The sequence below is a fragment of the Corythoichthys intestinalis genome, chromosome 5, assembly GCF_030265065.1.
Source record: "Corythoichthys intestinalis isolate RoL2023-P3 chromosome 5, ASM3026506v1, whole genome shotgun sequence".
Lineage (NCBI taxonomy): Eukaryota > Metazoa > Chordata > Actinopteri > Syngnathiformes > Syngnathidae > Corythoichthys > Corythoichthys intestinalis.
Genome location: NC_080399.1, coordinates 10,167,424 through 10,186,002, shown reverse-complemented (window position 1 = coordinate 10,186,002; position 18,579 = coordinate 10,167,424). Strand labels below are relative to the sequence as shown.

General features: G+C 37.4%; 1 protein-coding gene across 3 annotated transcripts in view; it reads left to right on the top strand.

Annotated features, from left to right (window-relative positions):
- The window catches only part of slco3a1a (solute carrier organic anion transporter family member 3A1a), a 90,325-nt gene extending 80,376 nt beyond the window's left edge, over positions 1–9,949 (top strand). For all 3 annotated transcript variants that reach the window (XM_057836127.1, XM_057836126.1, XM_057836125.1), the window contains 2 exons: positions 3,959–4,196; positions 5,793–9,949. In XM_057836127.1, coding sequence (XP_057692110.1) covers positions 3,959–4,196; positions 5,793–6,142 — 588 coding nt within the window. In that variant the 3' untranslated portion in view covers positions 6,143–9,949. The remainder of the gene's footprint in view (positions 1–3,958; positions 4,197–5,792) is intronic.
- The last annotated feature ends 8,630 nt before the right edge of the window (positions 9,950–18,579 follow it).

Below are 18,579 nucleotides of genomic sequence, written 5' to 3'. Positions count from 1 at the left end.
CCCAAGGAGTGGCCGTCCACCAAAGATGATGCCAAGAGTACACAGAATACACAGAGATGGTAAAAAGAACCCCAGAGTGTCTGCTAAAGACTTACAGAAATCTTTGGGACAGTCCAATATCTCTGTGCACACATGAACTATATGTAAAACTATGGCCAAGAATGGTTTTCATAGGAGGACTCCACAGAGGAAGTCACTGCTGTCTAAACAAAACATTATTGCCTGTTTAATGTTCGCAAAAAGGCACTTGGACACTCCGCAGAAGTTTTGACAAAATATTTTGTGGATTGATAAAACCAAAGTTGAATTGTTTGGGAGTAACACACAATATCATGTGTGGAGGAAAAATGGAACAGCTCACCAACATCAACACCTCATCCCCACCGTAAAACGTGGAGGGAGCATCATGATTTGGGACTGTTTTGCTGCCTCATGGCCTGGACAACTTGCAATCATTAATGGAAGAATGAATTCAAAAGTTAATCAGGAGGTTTTGCAGGAAAACCTGAGGCCGTCTGTCAGACAGTTAAAGCTAAAAAAGAGGATGGATGCTGCGACAAGACAACGATCCAAAACACAGAAGTAAATCACTTCAGAATGGTTTCAGAAGAACAAAATACACGTTTTAGAGTGGCCAAGTCAAGGTCCAGACTTGAACCCCATTGAGATGCTGTGGCATGACCTAAAGACAGCAATTCATGCCAGACATCCCAGGAATCTGACTGAACTACAGTAGTGTTGTATCGGTCGCGAACGATTCGTTCTTTTTGAACGAATTGTTTGGGTGAACGAGACCGAACTAATCACCATCTGCACTGATTCGTTCTATGAAGTTGGTGCTTGTTCACTGCGTGGGAGGGCGTTGAGCAAGCGGCAGCGTCTTCTGACATCGCACACGACCAATCAGACGCCAGCCTCATCGCGGGCAGGGGAGGGACCGGAAACAGAATCAGGGCGTATGTCACTCACTTCCACGGGTGGCCAATGAGTAGCCAGCGTGCAGGCAGGGGGGCAAGACTGAGTTTTGTCACTTCCCGTTCAGTGACTCGGTCCTCCGGTTCCTGACCTAGCTTGCTGCTAACTTGACTTTCCAGTAATGCCTATGCGGTGAACGAATCAAAAAATGAAAGGAAAGGACTTTGTCACATATTTGTTAATGTGGAGCCTATCAAATGCAGCTCAAAAAGAGAAAAACACCACACAAATCTAGCGAGCATGGTTTAGTGTACTACTTTTCTCAACAGACTCGCGACTACCTATTACGACATACTATCAAATTTACAGTAATTTAAAACACGGGTAGCTACGAGGCAAGCAAAAGCTGAGCTGCGGTCGCGTGACGGCAATGAAGGGGGCAAAGAACTGTAACTATATGGAGGCTTCATGGCAGCGATATTTACCTCATGTGTGCACAGAAAAAAAGAATATTTAGTATGATCTCCATAATACTGATTTGCAATGAAACGGTATATACATGTCCATTTTTTCCAAGTGTTTTATTTTTTTTTTTCGTGTCAGGTGTTGGTTGGTTTGACAAATTATGTCAATCCGTCCATCATGTGCTACTCAAGCGCCCCAAAACAACGCACATGGACTCGGGAGATGTCGCAATATGTCTACATTTTTCTTAACAGACTAATGAGAGTAGAAAGGCGATATCGTAAAGAGCAAACAATTATTTCTCGTCAGCATTTGACGATCTGAGATGCGGGGACGACAGGGGAGCTGACCGGGTTATTTTATTTATTAATACCAGTGCAAAAATTCAATACGATCACCATAATACTGATTTGCAATGAAACTGTATATACATGTCAATTTTTTCCGAGTGTTTTTTTTTTTTTTTTTTTTTCGTGTCAGAGCGTGTCGGTTGGTTTGACAAATTATGTCAATCCGTCCATCATGCGCTACCCAAGCGCCCCAAAACAACGCACGCGGACACGGGAGATGTCGCAATATGTCTACATTTTTTTTAACAGACTAATGAGGGTAGAAAGGCGACATCGTAAAGAGCAAGCAATCATTTCTCGTCAGCATTTGACGATCTGAGATGCGGGGACGACAGGGGAGCTGACCGGGTTATTTTATTTATTAATACCAGTGCAAAAATTCAATACGATCATCTTAATACTGATTTGCAATTAAACTGTCAAATATCAAAATGTAGTATTGTCTTTATTTCAGAGCAGCACATTCGACAACTAGCTAGTTACACTTATAGTTTTAACAATAGTGACTAAAAATAATAGTGATGAGCATAAAAACAAAAATACAACAGAGCGAGAGGTAAATATGATGTGTTGGTCGTTCCATATTTAGAAATTAAACTTTCAATTTATTTTTATTTTCGTGACAGCAAGCATGCTGCGTTGGCTGGTAGCAGCAGCATTGTAAATGTGATCAAGAACATGCTAAAGAAAGTCCGTGCGCCCCCGACCCCAACCCCCCGCTCCCCCCACAAAAGGAAAATGTTTAACCGTGTCCTCAATCGAAATGCAAGCACGAGCCATGACTTTGAGCCCATAGAACTAGGACAGACGACGCGGAAGTTCTCCCTCGCTTTTGCAGCAGCGGGAGGGAGACGAGGCTGTCTGTGAAAGCAGAATGATATTGCCTGTCACTCATTACTGAAACTACGACGAGCGGTCAATGAGGAGCCTGTGTGCAAGAGAGAGGGAGGGACCAAGAATGTCACTTCCCGTTCAGTTATACTGTGAACTGGTCTTTGGTGATTCGTTCGGCAACGTCACTTCCCGTTCACTAACCGAACGATTCATTTGGGCGGGGAGGGAGATGAGGGGGGCGAACGATTCGTTGAACGATTCGTTTGAACGAATCTTTTTACTGAACGATCCGGAATGGATTCGTTTACTCAAGTGAACGACAGATCCCGTCACTAAACTACAGCAGTTTTACAGAGAAGATTGGGCCAAGATTAGTCCAGATCGATGTGCCAGACTGTTCTGCATCTACAGCAAGTGTCTGGTTGAAGTTATTGCTGTCAAAAGCGGGTCCACAACATTTTAAATGTGATGGTTCACTTACTTGTTTTTCCCCCTTCTGTCATTGTTTGCATATTTCCTCAATAAAATACAAAAACCTATAAATGTTTGGGTGGTTTTAGTTAAAGCACACACTGTTTTTTCATCTGTGTGATTTTGAGATTTTGACAAAGATCAGATCACATTTGATGGTGATTTTATGCAGAAATGTGAGAAATTCCAAAAGGTTCAGATAATTTTTCATACCACTGTATCTCAGAATGTATAATTGAGAAACACATGGTATTGCCAAAAGATACAAAATTATATACATTTTATACTCCCCAATACTCCCAGAAAAAGACGGAATTACTGTAAAAAATACAGTACTGTAACATGTTTGGAACGTTTTTTTCACTATCGGATTGGGGCTCTTTATCGACAGATTCTCAAAATCAGGTGGCTCAAAAGCAAAAATATGCATAAGCATAAATTGGCTGGATGACACTAATCATCATCCAGCCAATTTTGTCACTGACTCCATGTCCAATCCGCATCTTTTATATCCATTCAAAAGTGACATCACTAGCTAGATGACACTTAATGACATTTGTCATAAGCATTCATTAATGCTCATGACAGTGTCATGTCATAATTATGACAGTCCTATGACGCCAATGTCAAATAAAGTTTTCAAACTAAGTACAAGGTTTTTATTTATTTTGTGTTGTTTTATGTAGTTTAACTGTATATTCAATCACATACCCTTTTTTAAAAATGTGTAATTAACTTTTTAATATTTTTTAATAAAAAAAAAAAAAAAAACGGTCATACACATCTAACTTGAGACATAAAATTAAATTTTATTTATCATTCATGTAGTATCCTATGATAAATTCTATATCAAAACATTGTATTACCTATTAATATTATCCATTTTTTTACTAAATATGTATTTTTTAAAATTCTCTAAGCAGAACTTGAGCGGATGCTCTTGCGTGTCGACCGAGAGCGAAATGGCCACGGCTGTGCCGGGAAAATGTCCGACGGCTGGCTGCCAGGAGGCCTTCCTCATCTTCCTCTTCATCATCTGCGTGTGCAGCCTGGTGGGCGCCATGGCCCAGACTCCCTCCGTCATCGTCCTCATCAGGACCGTCACCCCAGAACTCAAATCCTACGCGCTGGGCGTCTTGTTCCTTCTGCTGCGACTCTTGGGTAAAACCACACGGACTGGATGTCTAACGCCGTCGAAAGTAGTTAGAGTTACCGCATTTTTCAGACTATGAGTCACGTTTTTTTTTTCCATACTTTGAACTAAGCCTGAACGATAAATCGTTTAAACATCTCCATTGCAATGTGCGCATGCGCGATAGTCCCATCGCAAGGACGTGTGATAGTTCGGTTTTTTTTCCAATCCACAAACCTTTGTTCTGTTTGACTCGCTCGCACAGCCTCTCTCACCCCCTTTCCCAGCTTTCAGTCCCTGCGGCACTTGCTTATTAAAGTTAACGATGGCTTTGATCTGGCCAAAGAAGCCGGGCAGCAATCTGTCAATCATCGTTTAACTTGGTAAACAGTTTCTGCAAGGAAGCGCGGGCTGAAATGATATGCAAAGCAAATTACTGCCTAAGTTGCTAGTCACATGATCTGTTCGAAAAATAATTTTGACCCATTATAAAAATATCTTTTTTTTCATTTCATTCATTTTTGTTGTTTGTTTTCTTGCTTTACAACTTTTATATATATAGGAAAGTCCATTACATGCAATGACACTTTTTGGCCACCAGGGGGGCCTGGCCCCCCTTAAACTCCGCTTATGGTTTTAAGGAGGTGTGTTTTTGCAGTGTTCTAATGTTATATGTTAGGAATGGCTTACTTTTAAAGGCGTTTTTGGGCAACTTAGGTATTTGCTCTGTAAGTAATTGTTGCCAAAAGTTTCACAATGTCAGACAATCTGTCTTTATTTAAATGTTGGAATTTACCACAAAAAAAGAGCAATAAATTATTATTATTATTATTGCACAGTAATATTTTCTGTGTATACTTTAAAATTTTACATAAATCTTTTAATAGAATTGGCGGCTTGACATTATAGGTTATCGGTTGGAACGAGGAGGAAATTATCGGTATCGGTTGAAAAACGTATTATCGTGCATCACTATTTAGAACCGCTGATGTATCCTGAATTAATCACGTTAAAATATTTGACGCAATTAACGCACATGCCCCGCTCAGACAGATTTAAATGACAGTACAGTGAACTGCCCACTTGTTAATTGTGTTTTATGGCGTTTTGCTGCCCTCTGCTGGCGCTTGGGTGCGACTGATTTTATAGGCTTCAGCACCCATGAGCATTGTGTAAGTAATTATTGACATCAACAGTGGCGGGCTACTAGTTTATTTTTTGATTGAAAATTTTACAGATTTTATTAAAACAAAAACATTAAGAGGGGTTTTAATATAAAATTTCTATAACTTGTACTAACATTTATCTTTTAAGAACTGCAAGTCTTTCTATCCATGGATCGCTTTAACAGAATGTTAATAATGTTAATGCCATCTTGTTGATTTATTGTTATAATAAACAAATACAGTCCTTATGTACCGCATGTTGAATGTATATATCCATCTTGTCTTATCTTTGCATTCCAACAATAATTTACAGAAAAATATGGCATATTTTATAGATGGTTTGAATTGCGACTGATTGCGATTAATTACGATTAATTAATTTTTAAGCTGTAATCAACTCGATTAAAAATGTTTAATCCTTTGACAGCCCTAATTTTAACACCACCCCTTTTTGTCCAGGTTTCATCCCACCTCCGCTGATTTTCGGTGCCGGCATCGACTCCACGTGCCTGTTCTGGAGCTCGGACTGCGGCGAGAAAGGCGCATGCCTGCTGTACGACAACCTGTCCTATCGCCGCCTGTACGTGAGCTTGGCGATCTGCCTCAAGGTGGTGGCCTTTCTGCTCTACAGCACCACGTGGTACTGCCTCCGACGCAACTACAACACTTATATCAAGAGCCACGAGGCCAACATGTCGCCCAGCGACTTCTACCCGTCGCTGTCGGACGCTCCCAAAGTGGACAGGACTCAGTTTATATACAACTTGGAGGACCACGAGTTTTGCGAAAACATGGAGTCGGTTTTATAGGACGAGGCGCTCCGCCCTGGTCGAGGGTACGTTTGGGCTGGTGTGGGAAGCTAAACTAGCCAAAGTGTCGTTATTTGCTGAAAACTTGCCATCAAGGATTCAGATCGATATGTTTTTTTCTTTAAAAAACAAGTTTGGCACCATCTTGTGGCAACTCTCGGCAACTCTTTTTTTGTTTCGGAGTTTAGTCGAAACGAATGTAGCTTGTTTGCAACGCTAGTCGCTAGGCGGACAAAGACGTCAAATGGCGAAGTTGGTCACAACGTTCTGCATTCACTGACACTCAGTTAAGAGGGCGATGTCGTAATCGGTGTGTTCAAGGAGGAGCGGGGCCACCAAAGAACGAAGATGGCAATTTATTATTCATATTGTTATATTTCAAACATAACAATAAAGTTTAGACTTTTTTTCAATCCTTGTTTGCTCTTATTTTGAAAAGATTACTATTTTGCAAGATTATATTCGAAGTAATACAACACATTTAACAGGCAACTCATTTAAAGCCATTGACATTTGAACTAGGATGGCTAACAATCATGTTTCACTGCTATTGACGGCGGTAGATGTCCAATCCAATTTGACTGGGAGGGCTAGCCGATCGCTACCCGGCTTTCCATCCAAATTATAAAGGACGTCTATTGCCGTCAGTTACATATTACATACAGCTTACATAGAGTACAGTACAGTCAGAAAACTTGAATTTATGTAACATTCACAAATTTTGATCTTGCATAACACACTGTGGTACTTTTTCAAACTATCAATCTCTGTTTTTTCATGAAACATCCCAACTTTTTCCTCAAACTAAGACTTTTTTTTAACCCCCGTACTGTTACGAATTTTGTACACTTTGTACATCTTGCGCTTTTTTACAGTGGCCCTCATCCTCCTTGGCACTACAGGACTTTTTCCACTGTTAGTTGTCTCTACATTTTCAAAGAGGGTAAAGGTTACGTCAATTGTTACTGTGTTTCAAGGTTGCCAAGTGTTTACAAGTCATTTTGTGTGGACACGCTCTTGACCTCTGACCTTTGAACCAAATGAAGACTTATTAGCAGTTCACATGCTGGATCCTACGATAGAGTATTAGGGCTAAACAAAGAATAAAGTCGTAATATGACGATAATAGTCATATCTTGTAATAGTAGAAGAAAGTGTTACGGGATTAAAGTCGGAATAGTACGTAACTACCAAAAAAAGTCGTAATGTTATGTAACTTTATGTAATTTACGAGATTGAAGTCATAGTATGTCTAGAAAGTCATACGTTGTCATAAGAGAAAAATATGTTACAAGATTTAAATCGTAATACTATGTAACTTGGACAGAATGTTAAGAGAAAAAAGTAATGTTACATGAATTTACGTAATATTACAAGAATAAGGTCCCACTATTACGAGAAAATATTCATAATATTACGAGATTAAATTCGTATTACATATCTTTATATAATATGTATGGCAGTAGTGTGGCTAATTTAGCAAAATTAGCTGCTAATTTATGTAGCACTGAACTGCCGTCAGTAAAATGAACATATAATACTATGCCAAAGTGTTATTACACGTCCTTGTATTAATTATAATTTGATGTACATGAGCCAAAAGATAAAGGATTTCTTTATTTGTGAAAATACAGCGAGATATCGTTGATTTTAACAGACTGCTCGGCGCTACGTAGGGTACTTAGCAGCTAACTTAGCTAAATTAGCCACACTGCATCCAAACAGTTTATGTAAAATATGTATTATAATTGTAATATTTCAACTATAAACTCGTAAAATTAGGTCAAGAGAAAAAGTCCTAAGTTAACATAATACAACAAAGTTACGTAACAGTACTACTTTTTTCTCGTAATATTTACTTTAAACTAGTAAAATTACATAAAGTTATGAGTAAAAAGTCGTATGTTTAAATACCGCATAAAGTTCCGTATCATTACTACTATTTCCTCGAAATATTACGTTTAAGTAACATTACGATTTTTTTATTGCAGTATTACATCAAGTTAAGTAGCATTATGCCTTTAATCTCATTAAAAAAAAATTCTTGAAATATTTCAACTTTAATCTCATTATATTACGTATAGTAATGTAACATTACGACTTTTTTCTCATAATACCACGTAAAGTTACATAACATTTTTTCTTTTAATATTATGTTTATGTAATATTACGATTTTTTTATTTAAAGAAAGAAATTTATGACTAATTTCGTAAGATTCTTGACATTTTTCTTGAAATATTCCGACTTCAAACTCGTAATATTACGTAAAGTTATGTAACATTATTTTTTTTCTCAAAATACCACATAAAGTTACGTAACATTTTTTTCTCGTAATACGTTTAAATTACGTAACATTATGATTTTTTAATTGCAATATTACATCAAATTACATAGAATTATGACTTTAATCTCGTAAGATTATGACTTGTAATATTTCGACTTTAAACTCGTAACATTACATAAAGTTATGTGACATTACGACATTTTTCTGAAAATAACACGTAAAGTTACGTAACATTACTACTTTCTCCTCATAATATTACATTAAAATTATGTAACATTACGATTTTTTAATTGCAATAGTACATCAAGTTACGTAGCATTACGACATTAAACTCATAATATGTAGTTATGTGACATTCCGATTTTTTCTCAAAATACCACGTAAAGTCACGTAACATTATTTTTTTCTTGTAATATTATGTTTAAATTATGGAACAATGCGATTTTTTATTTGCAATATTACATCAAATTACGTAGCATGATGACTTTAATTTCATAAGATTATGACTTTTTCCTTGAAATGTTTCGACTTTAAACTCGTAATATTACTTAAAGTTATGTGACATTACGACATTTTTCTGAAAATAACATGTATTTACATAACATTACTACTTTCTTCTCGTACTATTACATTTAAATTACGTAACATTACGATTTTTGAATTGCAATATTACATCGTTACGTAGCATTACGACTTTAATATTATGTAGTTATGTAACATTCCGATTTTTTTCTCAAAATACCACGTAAAGTTACCTAATATTTTTTTCGTAAAATGATTTAACATTACAATTTTTACTGCAATATGACATCAAGTTGCGTAGCATTATGACTTTAATTTCGTAAAATGGACTTTTTCTTGGAATATTTTGACTTTAAACTTGTAATATTAAGTAAAGTTATGTAACATTACGACATTTTTCTGAAAATACCACGTGAAGTTACGTAACATTACTACTTTTTTCTTGTAATATTTTTTAAATTACGTAACTAAGATTTTTTTTTAATACAATATTAAATCCTTACGTAGCATTATGACTTTAATCTCGTGAGATTATTACTTTTTTTCTCGCAACATTAGGACTTCTCGTAATTTGTGACTTGTTTCAAGTAATATTCGAACTTTATTCTTCATTTTTGTTCTTTGGCCTTAATACTCTGTCATACCTGTTTGTAGCAGATGCTAATGCACGTCTTTTGTCACTAGCGTGTCTTTTTCTGTCACACGAGTTTATTCTGCCTAATAATTTGTCTTAATAAGGGAGTATATTGTCCATGTGAGATGTTCGTCGAACTCCGGCACGTAGCCGAAGAGTGCTTTGAGATGAAAAGGCGTATTTTTTGTTTATTTTGAAATAAAGAGATAAGGAGTAATATATTTATCTTGAAAAAAGCCCTGTTATATGTCAACATTGAGAGTGCTTGCACAGAAAATGGTTTGCAGTGAGAGTAGGAAATGTCCCAGATTAGTTCTCTACTAGCCGATAGCCACAGGAGGACCCTGTATGAGTGAACGTGCGCGCGTGTGTGTACAAAAAGTATTGGTGTAGTGTGGAGATTTGGACTCGTTCCAATGCTACTGAGCTTTCTGCAGTTCTAGTTTGGACTTTTTCTTACTCTTTTTCTATGCCATTTATTTTACTCTGGAAATAAAATTTTCAATAAATAAAGTACATTTGTTGTTTTTACTGTTCTGAAAAATAAGAGCATCGATAAATTGTAAAGACCTTTTTTTAAAGGCAACAAACACACTTTTTTTTAAATAGTGCAACACGAAAATATTTTCAAATGCCGTATTTTTCGGACTATAAGTCGCAGTTTTTTTCATAGTTTGGCTGGGGGTGCGACATATACTCTGGAGTAGGGTTGCTCCGATCATGTTTTTTTGCTCCCGATCCGAACCCGATCGTTTTAGTTTGAGTATCTGCCGATCCCGATATTTCCCGATCCGATTGCTTTTTTTTGCTCCTGATTCAATTCCAATCATTCCCGATAATTTTTCCCGATCATATACATTTTGGCAATGCATTAAGAAAAAAATGAATAAAACTCGAATATATACATTCAACATACAGTACATAAGTACTGTATTTGTTTATTATGACAATAAATCCTCAAGATGGCATTTACATTATTAACATTCTTTCTGTGAGAGGGATCCACGGATAGAAAGACTTGTAATTCTTAAAGGGTAAATGTGACTTTGTATATTGTGATTAAATATTGCCATCTAGTGTATTTGTTGAGCTTTCAGTAAATGATACTGCAGCCATTTAACTTCTGTCCAAATGCATGATGGAAAGTGCAACCATGACTGTGCGTAGGGGCAACAATTGATATTAGGGCTGCAGCTATCGAATATTTTAGTAATCGAGTAATCGACTGAAAATTCTATCGATTAATCGAGTAATCGGATAAAACAAATATATTTTTAGGTGAAGAGCAATTATAAATATACATGAGAAAACAAGACATTTCATCTAATCTTGAACCATTTTCAGTCAATCAATGTCTTTATTTTCGATGTATATTGTAGCTAGAATTAAAAAAAAAAAAGACTAATTCACTGCTTTCACTCAAAAAACTTTTAGATCTTATTTAAAAAATATATATATATATTTATATATATGTATATATATACAGGACTGTCTCAGATAATTAGAATATTGTGATAAAGTTCTTTACTTTCTGTAATGCGATTAAAAAAACAAAAATGTCATACATTCTGGATTCATTACACATCAACTGAACTATTTCAAGCCTTTTATTATTTGAATATTGCTGAATTTGGCTTACAGCTTAAGAAAACTCAAAAATCCTATCTCAAAATATTAGAATATCATGAAAAAGTATACAAGTAGGCTATTCAACTAATCACCTGAATCATCTAATTAACTCGAAACACCTGCGAGGGTTTCCTGAGCCTTAAAAACACTCAGCTTGGTTCAGTAAACTAAATCACAAGTATGGGGAAGACCTGATCTGACTGCTGTCCAGAGGACCATCATTGATACCCTCCATCAGGAGGGTAAGACACAAAAAGAAATTTCTCAAAGAGCAGGCTGTTCACAGAGTGCAGTTTCAAAGCATATCCACAAAAAGTCTGTTGGAAGGGAAAAATGTGGCCGGAAACGCTGCACAACCAAGAGAGATGACCGCAGCCTTAACAAAATTGTGAAGAAGAGCCGCTTCCAGAATTTGGGGGAGCTTCAAAGACAGTGGGCTGAAGCTGGAGTCCAGGTATCAAAAGCCACAGTTCACAGACGTGTCCGGGAAATGGGCTACAATAGCCGTATTCCCATGGTCAAGCCACTTCTGAACTCAAGACAACGGAAGAAGCGTCTGACTTGGGTTATGGAGAAGAAGCACTGGACAGTTGCAGAGTGGTCCAAAGTCCTCTTTTCAGACGAAAGCAAGTTTTGCATTTCATTTGGAAGTCAAGGCGCCAGAGTCTGGAGAAAGGCTGGAGAGGAGCAAAATCCAAGTTGCTTGAAATCCAGTGTGAAGTTCCCACAGTCAGCAATGGTTTGGGGAGCCATGTCAGCTGCTGGTGTTGGTCCACTGTGTTTCATCAAGTCCAGAGTAAATGCAACTGTGTACCAAGAGATTTTAGAGCACTACATGCTTCCATCTGCTGAAAAGCTCTATGGAGATGAGGATTTCATTTTCCAGCATGATCTGGCACCTGCCCACAGTGCCAAAACCACCAGTAACTGGAGCACTGACCATGGCATCACTGTCCTTGATTGGCCTGCTAATTCCCCTGACCTGAACCCCATCGAGAATTTGTGGGGTAAAGTTAAGAAGAAGATGAAAGACACCAGACCTACAAATGCAAATGAGCTGAAGGCCGCTATCGAAGCATCCTGGGCATCAATAACACCTCAGCAATGCCACAGGCTGATTGCCTCCATGCCACGCCGGATTGATGCAGTAATCCGTGCAAAAGGATTCCCAACCAAGTACTGAGTGCATCAATGGACATTTTCAAATGTTTGATTTAGTTTTGCTGTTATAAAATTATTTTTTTACTTGGTCTGAGGAAGTATTCTAATTTTTTGATATAGGATTTTTGAGGTTTCTTAAGCTGTAAGCCAAAATCAGCAATATTCAAATAATAAAAGGCTTGAAATAGTTCAGTTGATGTGTAATGAATCCAGAATGTATGACATTTTTGTTTTTTTAATTGCATTACAGAGAGTAAAGAACTTTATCACAATATTCTAATTTCCTGAGACAGTCCTGTATATATATATTACCTAAAAATGCCATTACGCTTGATAACACACATCACTTAAAAGTTAGGATTTTTTCCGACGTGTTTCAATTGAATTTCTCTTTGTTTCAAGCCATTTTTAAGTTCTAGTTAAGTTTTAAGTTAGTCTAAACTGTAAGTCCTGATAGGATTTTGCGTTTTTGCAGTGTTCAAAATGTATGATACAGGCTGTACTGGAGCACATTAGGGACCAGTGCTACTTGGTGTTTTATCCAGCAATGACTACTGAGCTAAAATTGATAGTTAGCATGATTAAGTTTTTATTTTACACCCTCATCACTCCACAATGCTATGTTATGTTAAAGCCTGTATGTAAGACACGTTAGCCACGCAACGACAGTGGTCATAATTAATTGAAACCTAGTCCTCCGCAGGGCTAACGACAGTAACGTTAATCTTATTTATTAGCGCTTAGCGCTCTTTATTAGCGCTTAGCGCTGTACTGCTTTAAGATGGCGGCTGTTTAATAACGCTGCCCAGACGCGGCCGAGTCTGTCATTTCGCATCTAGTTCAACATACATGTGATCTTTATGAGACGCATCAGACGCTAGCTCTTACCAACGTAGCATCGTGCGGGCTAGTATTTAGCAACGTCGGCGTCGTTTGTGGCGGCTGTCAGCTGCAGTAAGTTTTTTTTTTCCCTTCCTCTCCGCACGTGACAGCGCGTTGTCCCGAATTAAAAGTAGTCCGAGCAAAACGTGATGCTTAGAGCTGTCAAAATAAACGATTACTCGAGGTGAATAAAATTACTCGGATCAGTTTTTAAACTCGAGTTACTCGAGTTGCTCGAGTACTCGTTTCAGCTCTAATTGATATATCTTCTCTGCATTAGGAAAGAACATAGGGAGTTAAGAAAATGATCAACTACTACCTTTCTTCCCCACATTGCCTCCCACGTTATTTTTAATTGTTGAGAGAGGTATTGTAAGGCTTTAGCCACATAAAAAACGGCTCCAAAGGCTGTCAAAATTCTCTCTACTCATTATACACTGCCTTTTAGCGCTATCTATAGGTTAAACGGTGTCTTTATAGATTGAACGCGGCAATGCATTAAAAAAAATTAATTGCAGCCGTTAACGCAATAAATTTGATAGCACTACTTTAAACCAAAACTACTCTGGACGAGTGTAAGACATTTTGTCTGTTACGTTAAATACAATTAGAAAACTATTTAAATAAAATATTCTGTATATATATTTAAAAAAGGCATGTCCGATATTTTTTTGCCGATTCCGATACTTTGAAAATGACGTGATCGGATGCCGATAAATCGGGACATCTTTAATTGCAATCATTATGTTCATAGGTAGAAAGGCTTGCGACTTTGTATATTGTGACTAAATATTGCCATCTAGTGTATTTGTTGAGGTTTCAGTAAATGATTCTGTAGCCATGCCCAAATGCATGATGGGAAGTGCAACCATGACTGTGCTTAGTTCTACCAATTGATATATCTTATCTGCGTTGGGAAATAAAATATTGTGTTAAGAAAAAGAACAATTACTACCTTGCTTCCCCACATTGCTTCCCACGATATTTCTAATCGTAGGGAGAGGGATTGTAAGGCTTTAGCCATTTAAAACAAGGCTCCAAAAACTGCCAAAATTCACTCATTTTACACTGCCTTTTAGGTGTCTATATAGGTAAAACTGCGCCATTACAGATTGTGCGCGACAATGCGTGAGTGGGTCGTGCAGCGCATTCATTAATTGCATTAAATATTTTAACGTGATACTTTTTTTTTTTTAAATACCGCCGTTATCAGGATAAATTTGATAACCCTACCTTAAGCCTAAACTAAAGACTCTGGATAAGTGTGACATATTATGTCTGTAACATTAAATACAGTTAGAAAACAATTTAATTAAAAAATATATATATTTTAAAAAAAGGCATGTCCGATATTTTTTTGCCGATTCCCATACTTTGAAAATGACATGATCGGACGTCCTGTCCCTGTCCCGATCGATCTGGATGCCGATGGATCGGGACAGCTCTACTCTGGAGCGATTTATGTGTGAAATTACCGTAATTTCCCGAATATAGGGCGCACCGGTGTATAACGCGCACCCCAAATTTACTTGTAAAATCTAGGCGAAATTATTGTACCCATATATAACGCACACCCTGATTTTAGCACCAATAAATATAAGAATACAAGAAAACAGCTCGTGTACAGATACAGAAATGTCATTTTACTGACTGGTGAAACACAGCACAATCATAGCACATTGGTAGTTCAAAACATTACCGTAAACTGACAATATGTACGGTAATAATATGATCTGGTAACTTCTTGAACTCAGCAGAATCCAGGAGAAAACAAAACAGATGTGACTCTTCTTTTGAAGGCTGCTGTATAACTTGCTCGTTTCATCATGATGAATAAATGTTTCCTCCATGGATTGATACGGTAAAATGAAAGTGAGAACGTAAGTCGGACATCCGAGAGAGCTCATCGCTGTCGACACGACAGTAACAATAGGAACTATTGTTATTTGGGTTTGAGTTTCCCGAGGGACAGATATAGTTGACGGACACACACAGGAAGTCTGTGTTGTTACGTTTGTTGTGGTCCGAGTTGCGGAGCTGCAATAAACGTTGACTCAAATGAGTTCCAAGAAACAAAATTCTGTGCTTTATAAAGAGTGAAAAAAATCTGAACACAGACGAAATCATTCGGCCGATCAGAGTGAAGTATTACCAAAACAATATGGTGACGTCACGTACCGTAATGGTCTGCAACAGATCGCAACATACATTTCTTCCAACACAACATGGCCTTGTCAATAAAAATAAAAATTAAAAAATCGTTTTTTATATATACAGTGGGTCAAATAAGTATTTAGTAAACCACCAATTGTGCAAGTTCTCCCACTTGAAAATATTAGAGAGGCCTGTAATTGTCAACATGGTTAAACCTGAACCATGAGAGACAGAATGTGGGGGGGGGACTGAAAATCACACTGTTTGATTTTTAAATCATTTATTTGCAAATCATGGTGGAAAATAAGTATTTGGTCAATACCAAAAGTTCATCTCAATACTTTGTTATGTACCCTTTGTTGGCAATAACGGAGGCCAAACGTTTTCTGTAACTCTTTTCACACACTGTTGCTGGTATTTTGGCCCATTCCTCCATTCTCTCTCTCTCTCTCTCTCTCTCTCTCTCTCTCTCTCTCTCTCTCTCTCTCTCTCTCTCTCTCTCTCTCTCTCTCTCTCTCTCTCTCTCTCTCTCTCTCTCTCTCTCTGTCTCTCTTCTTCCTGTTCGCTGCTTTCTCCTAGTAAATGAGGTACGTTGAATGATCAAAATGGGACTATGTCATACGTTTAAGCGTCTTTGTTTGGCTTGAAAAGCGCTCTAAATAAATGTATCATTATACTTCCATGTGATACATTATAACTATTTAGACCAGTGCTTCTCAATTATTTTGTTACGCCCCCCCAAGGGAGACGTAAATGTTTCGCCCCCCCCCCCAAACTCTCTGCCGCCACTGTAAATAGTATCATTTGTCTGTAAAATTACTATTATAAATACGCATCTGCCTAACATTGTGTCCTTTTTTTTCTAATAAAGAAAAAAAGTAACATAGATCAACTTGTAATAAAGTATAACTTTATTAACATTGTTTTGTTTGTAACAGAGAAGACTTGACGCGCATTAATTTGCCTGAATTTTAAAAAAAAAAGTCACATCCAAACTGTAAAAAATACACTCAAGGTACATTTTTGACCATTTCATACAGAAAAATAAAATGTAATAAAATCAGTAAATAATTACAAATTAAAATTGATTAGAAACATTCACTCATGAGGACAATATGCCAAAAAATGTGACCGAAAAAAACAAATCTGAATAAAAGAAAAAAAGAGTGTCCTTGGACAGAAGGACAGTTTTTATTTTTGCTGCTCACAGTATTACCTCCTTTGCAATGGTGTGGAGTTATTTTGCAATGAGCATGCTAACAATGCTCACTGGTTTACAGATATAACACTGACAAAGCAGGACGATTGTTGGCAATATTCGGCATGTTTTCGCTGAAAAACAATCAAGCAGCTTATCAAAGAGATTGGGCTCTAATGCAGGGGTGCCCATTACGTCGATCGCAACGCTAGTATGGGTAGCTCGCGGCATTGGAAAAAAAAAAAAAAAGAAAAAAAAAATTTATGTACATAGTTAATTATGTTATGTGAGCAAACATAATTTACCGTCCATTTTTTATTTATATTTTTTTAACTGTACACAGTTATTTGTGTTTTGTGAGCAACATAACCTCATATGTTACTCACAAAGCATAATTACTGTAACTGTACATTTAATTTTTTTTCTTTTTTTAGTTCACCCTCCTCTCTTAAGGTAGATCACGGGAGGTTGTCTCATTTAAAAGTAGAGCAAAAAACATTGAGCACCCCTGGTCTAATGTATTTAAGGGGCGTCTTAATTGATTTGGCTTCTGGCTGTCCGCTATAATTATTTTTAGACACAGTAAACAGTGGTCTTTCCTCATCACCCACTGTATTAAAAGTAGGGCTGTCAAAATTATCGCGTTAACGCGCGGTAATTAATTTTTAAAATTAATCACGTTAAAATATTTGACGCAATTAACGCACATGTCCAACTCAGACAGTATTCTGCCTTTTGGTAAGTTTTAAAGCAAGGTTTTTTGTGCTGTCTAACAGCGAACTCTTGTGGTCGCTTTGCGACATGGTTTATTGCTTTCTTGCCAGTTCAATATGGCTGCACGACGTCTCGGGCTGACGCCTACGTGGTAATGTTGTGCTTATATGATCCTTGGACAAGATTTGTCCGTAAGTATGGTTATTGTAAAGAATGTACATATTATGTTAGTAAGCGAAATGTTATATTTTTTGTATGAGACGCTTTTTGTTTATGTTTAGTGAACCTGTATAGCGTGCTAAGCTAACGTTGTTGCTAATGCAATGCTTGTGTACTTTTTGGGGGAGTTTTACTACGGTCTAAAGAGAACAATGGTTTGAGGCCATTTTATTAATAAATCAGATGAAAAAGGAAGAAGTCTGATTATTAAGGCGTCGTTCACTAGCTTTGGAAAAGTAGACGCTTCGGAGTGAGGACAGCATAGACAGATTTAAATGACAGTAGAGTGAAATGCCCACTACAGTCCTTATGTACTGTATGTTGAATATATATATATCCATCTTGTGTCTTATCTTTCCATTCCAACAAATTATTTTACAGAATATATATATAATTTACGGAAAAATATGGCATATTTTATAGATGGTTTGAATTGCGATTAATTGCGATTAATTACGATTAACTAATTTTTAAGCTGTAATTAACTCGATTAAAAATTTTAATCGTTTGACAGCCCTAATTAAAAGTCAAAGCTAAAAGGCAAACGGCACGAAAAAAGCGCATTCTCGGCGGCCGAGGTTGAACCGTAGGTGAGGGCGGTCGTCATGAGAACCGGACAAGACAGTGGGTCGCTACGTGAGTGAGTCCGGTCGGAAAACTGCTTTCGAAAAAGGCTGCGCCACACTGCTCTTCATATCTGTTTTCTGTGTGTGCTGAGTGCTCTTCCTTAGTTCAAAAATATTGCGCGCCTCTGAAATGAGAGCGCCACTGCCACCCACTGAATGGATGTGCAAGTACACTTTATTCCAGTACGGCCAAAAAAAAAAAAAAGCATGCCCCCCCCCCCCCCCCCCCGGCATCGCTCTGCACCCCCCAAGGGGGGGGGGGGGGGTGTCCCACTATTTGAGAAGTACTGGTTTAGACCAATCGGACATTCAGATCTTCATTTTCTTTGACAAGCAGCTGAACAGGACAGGTTAAAGAAAAAAACACACACAAAAATGTTATTAATTCAAGAACAGATACTGTTCGAAACATT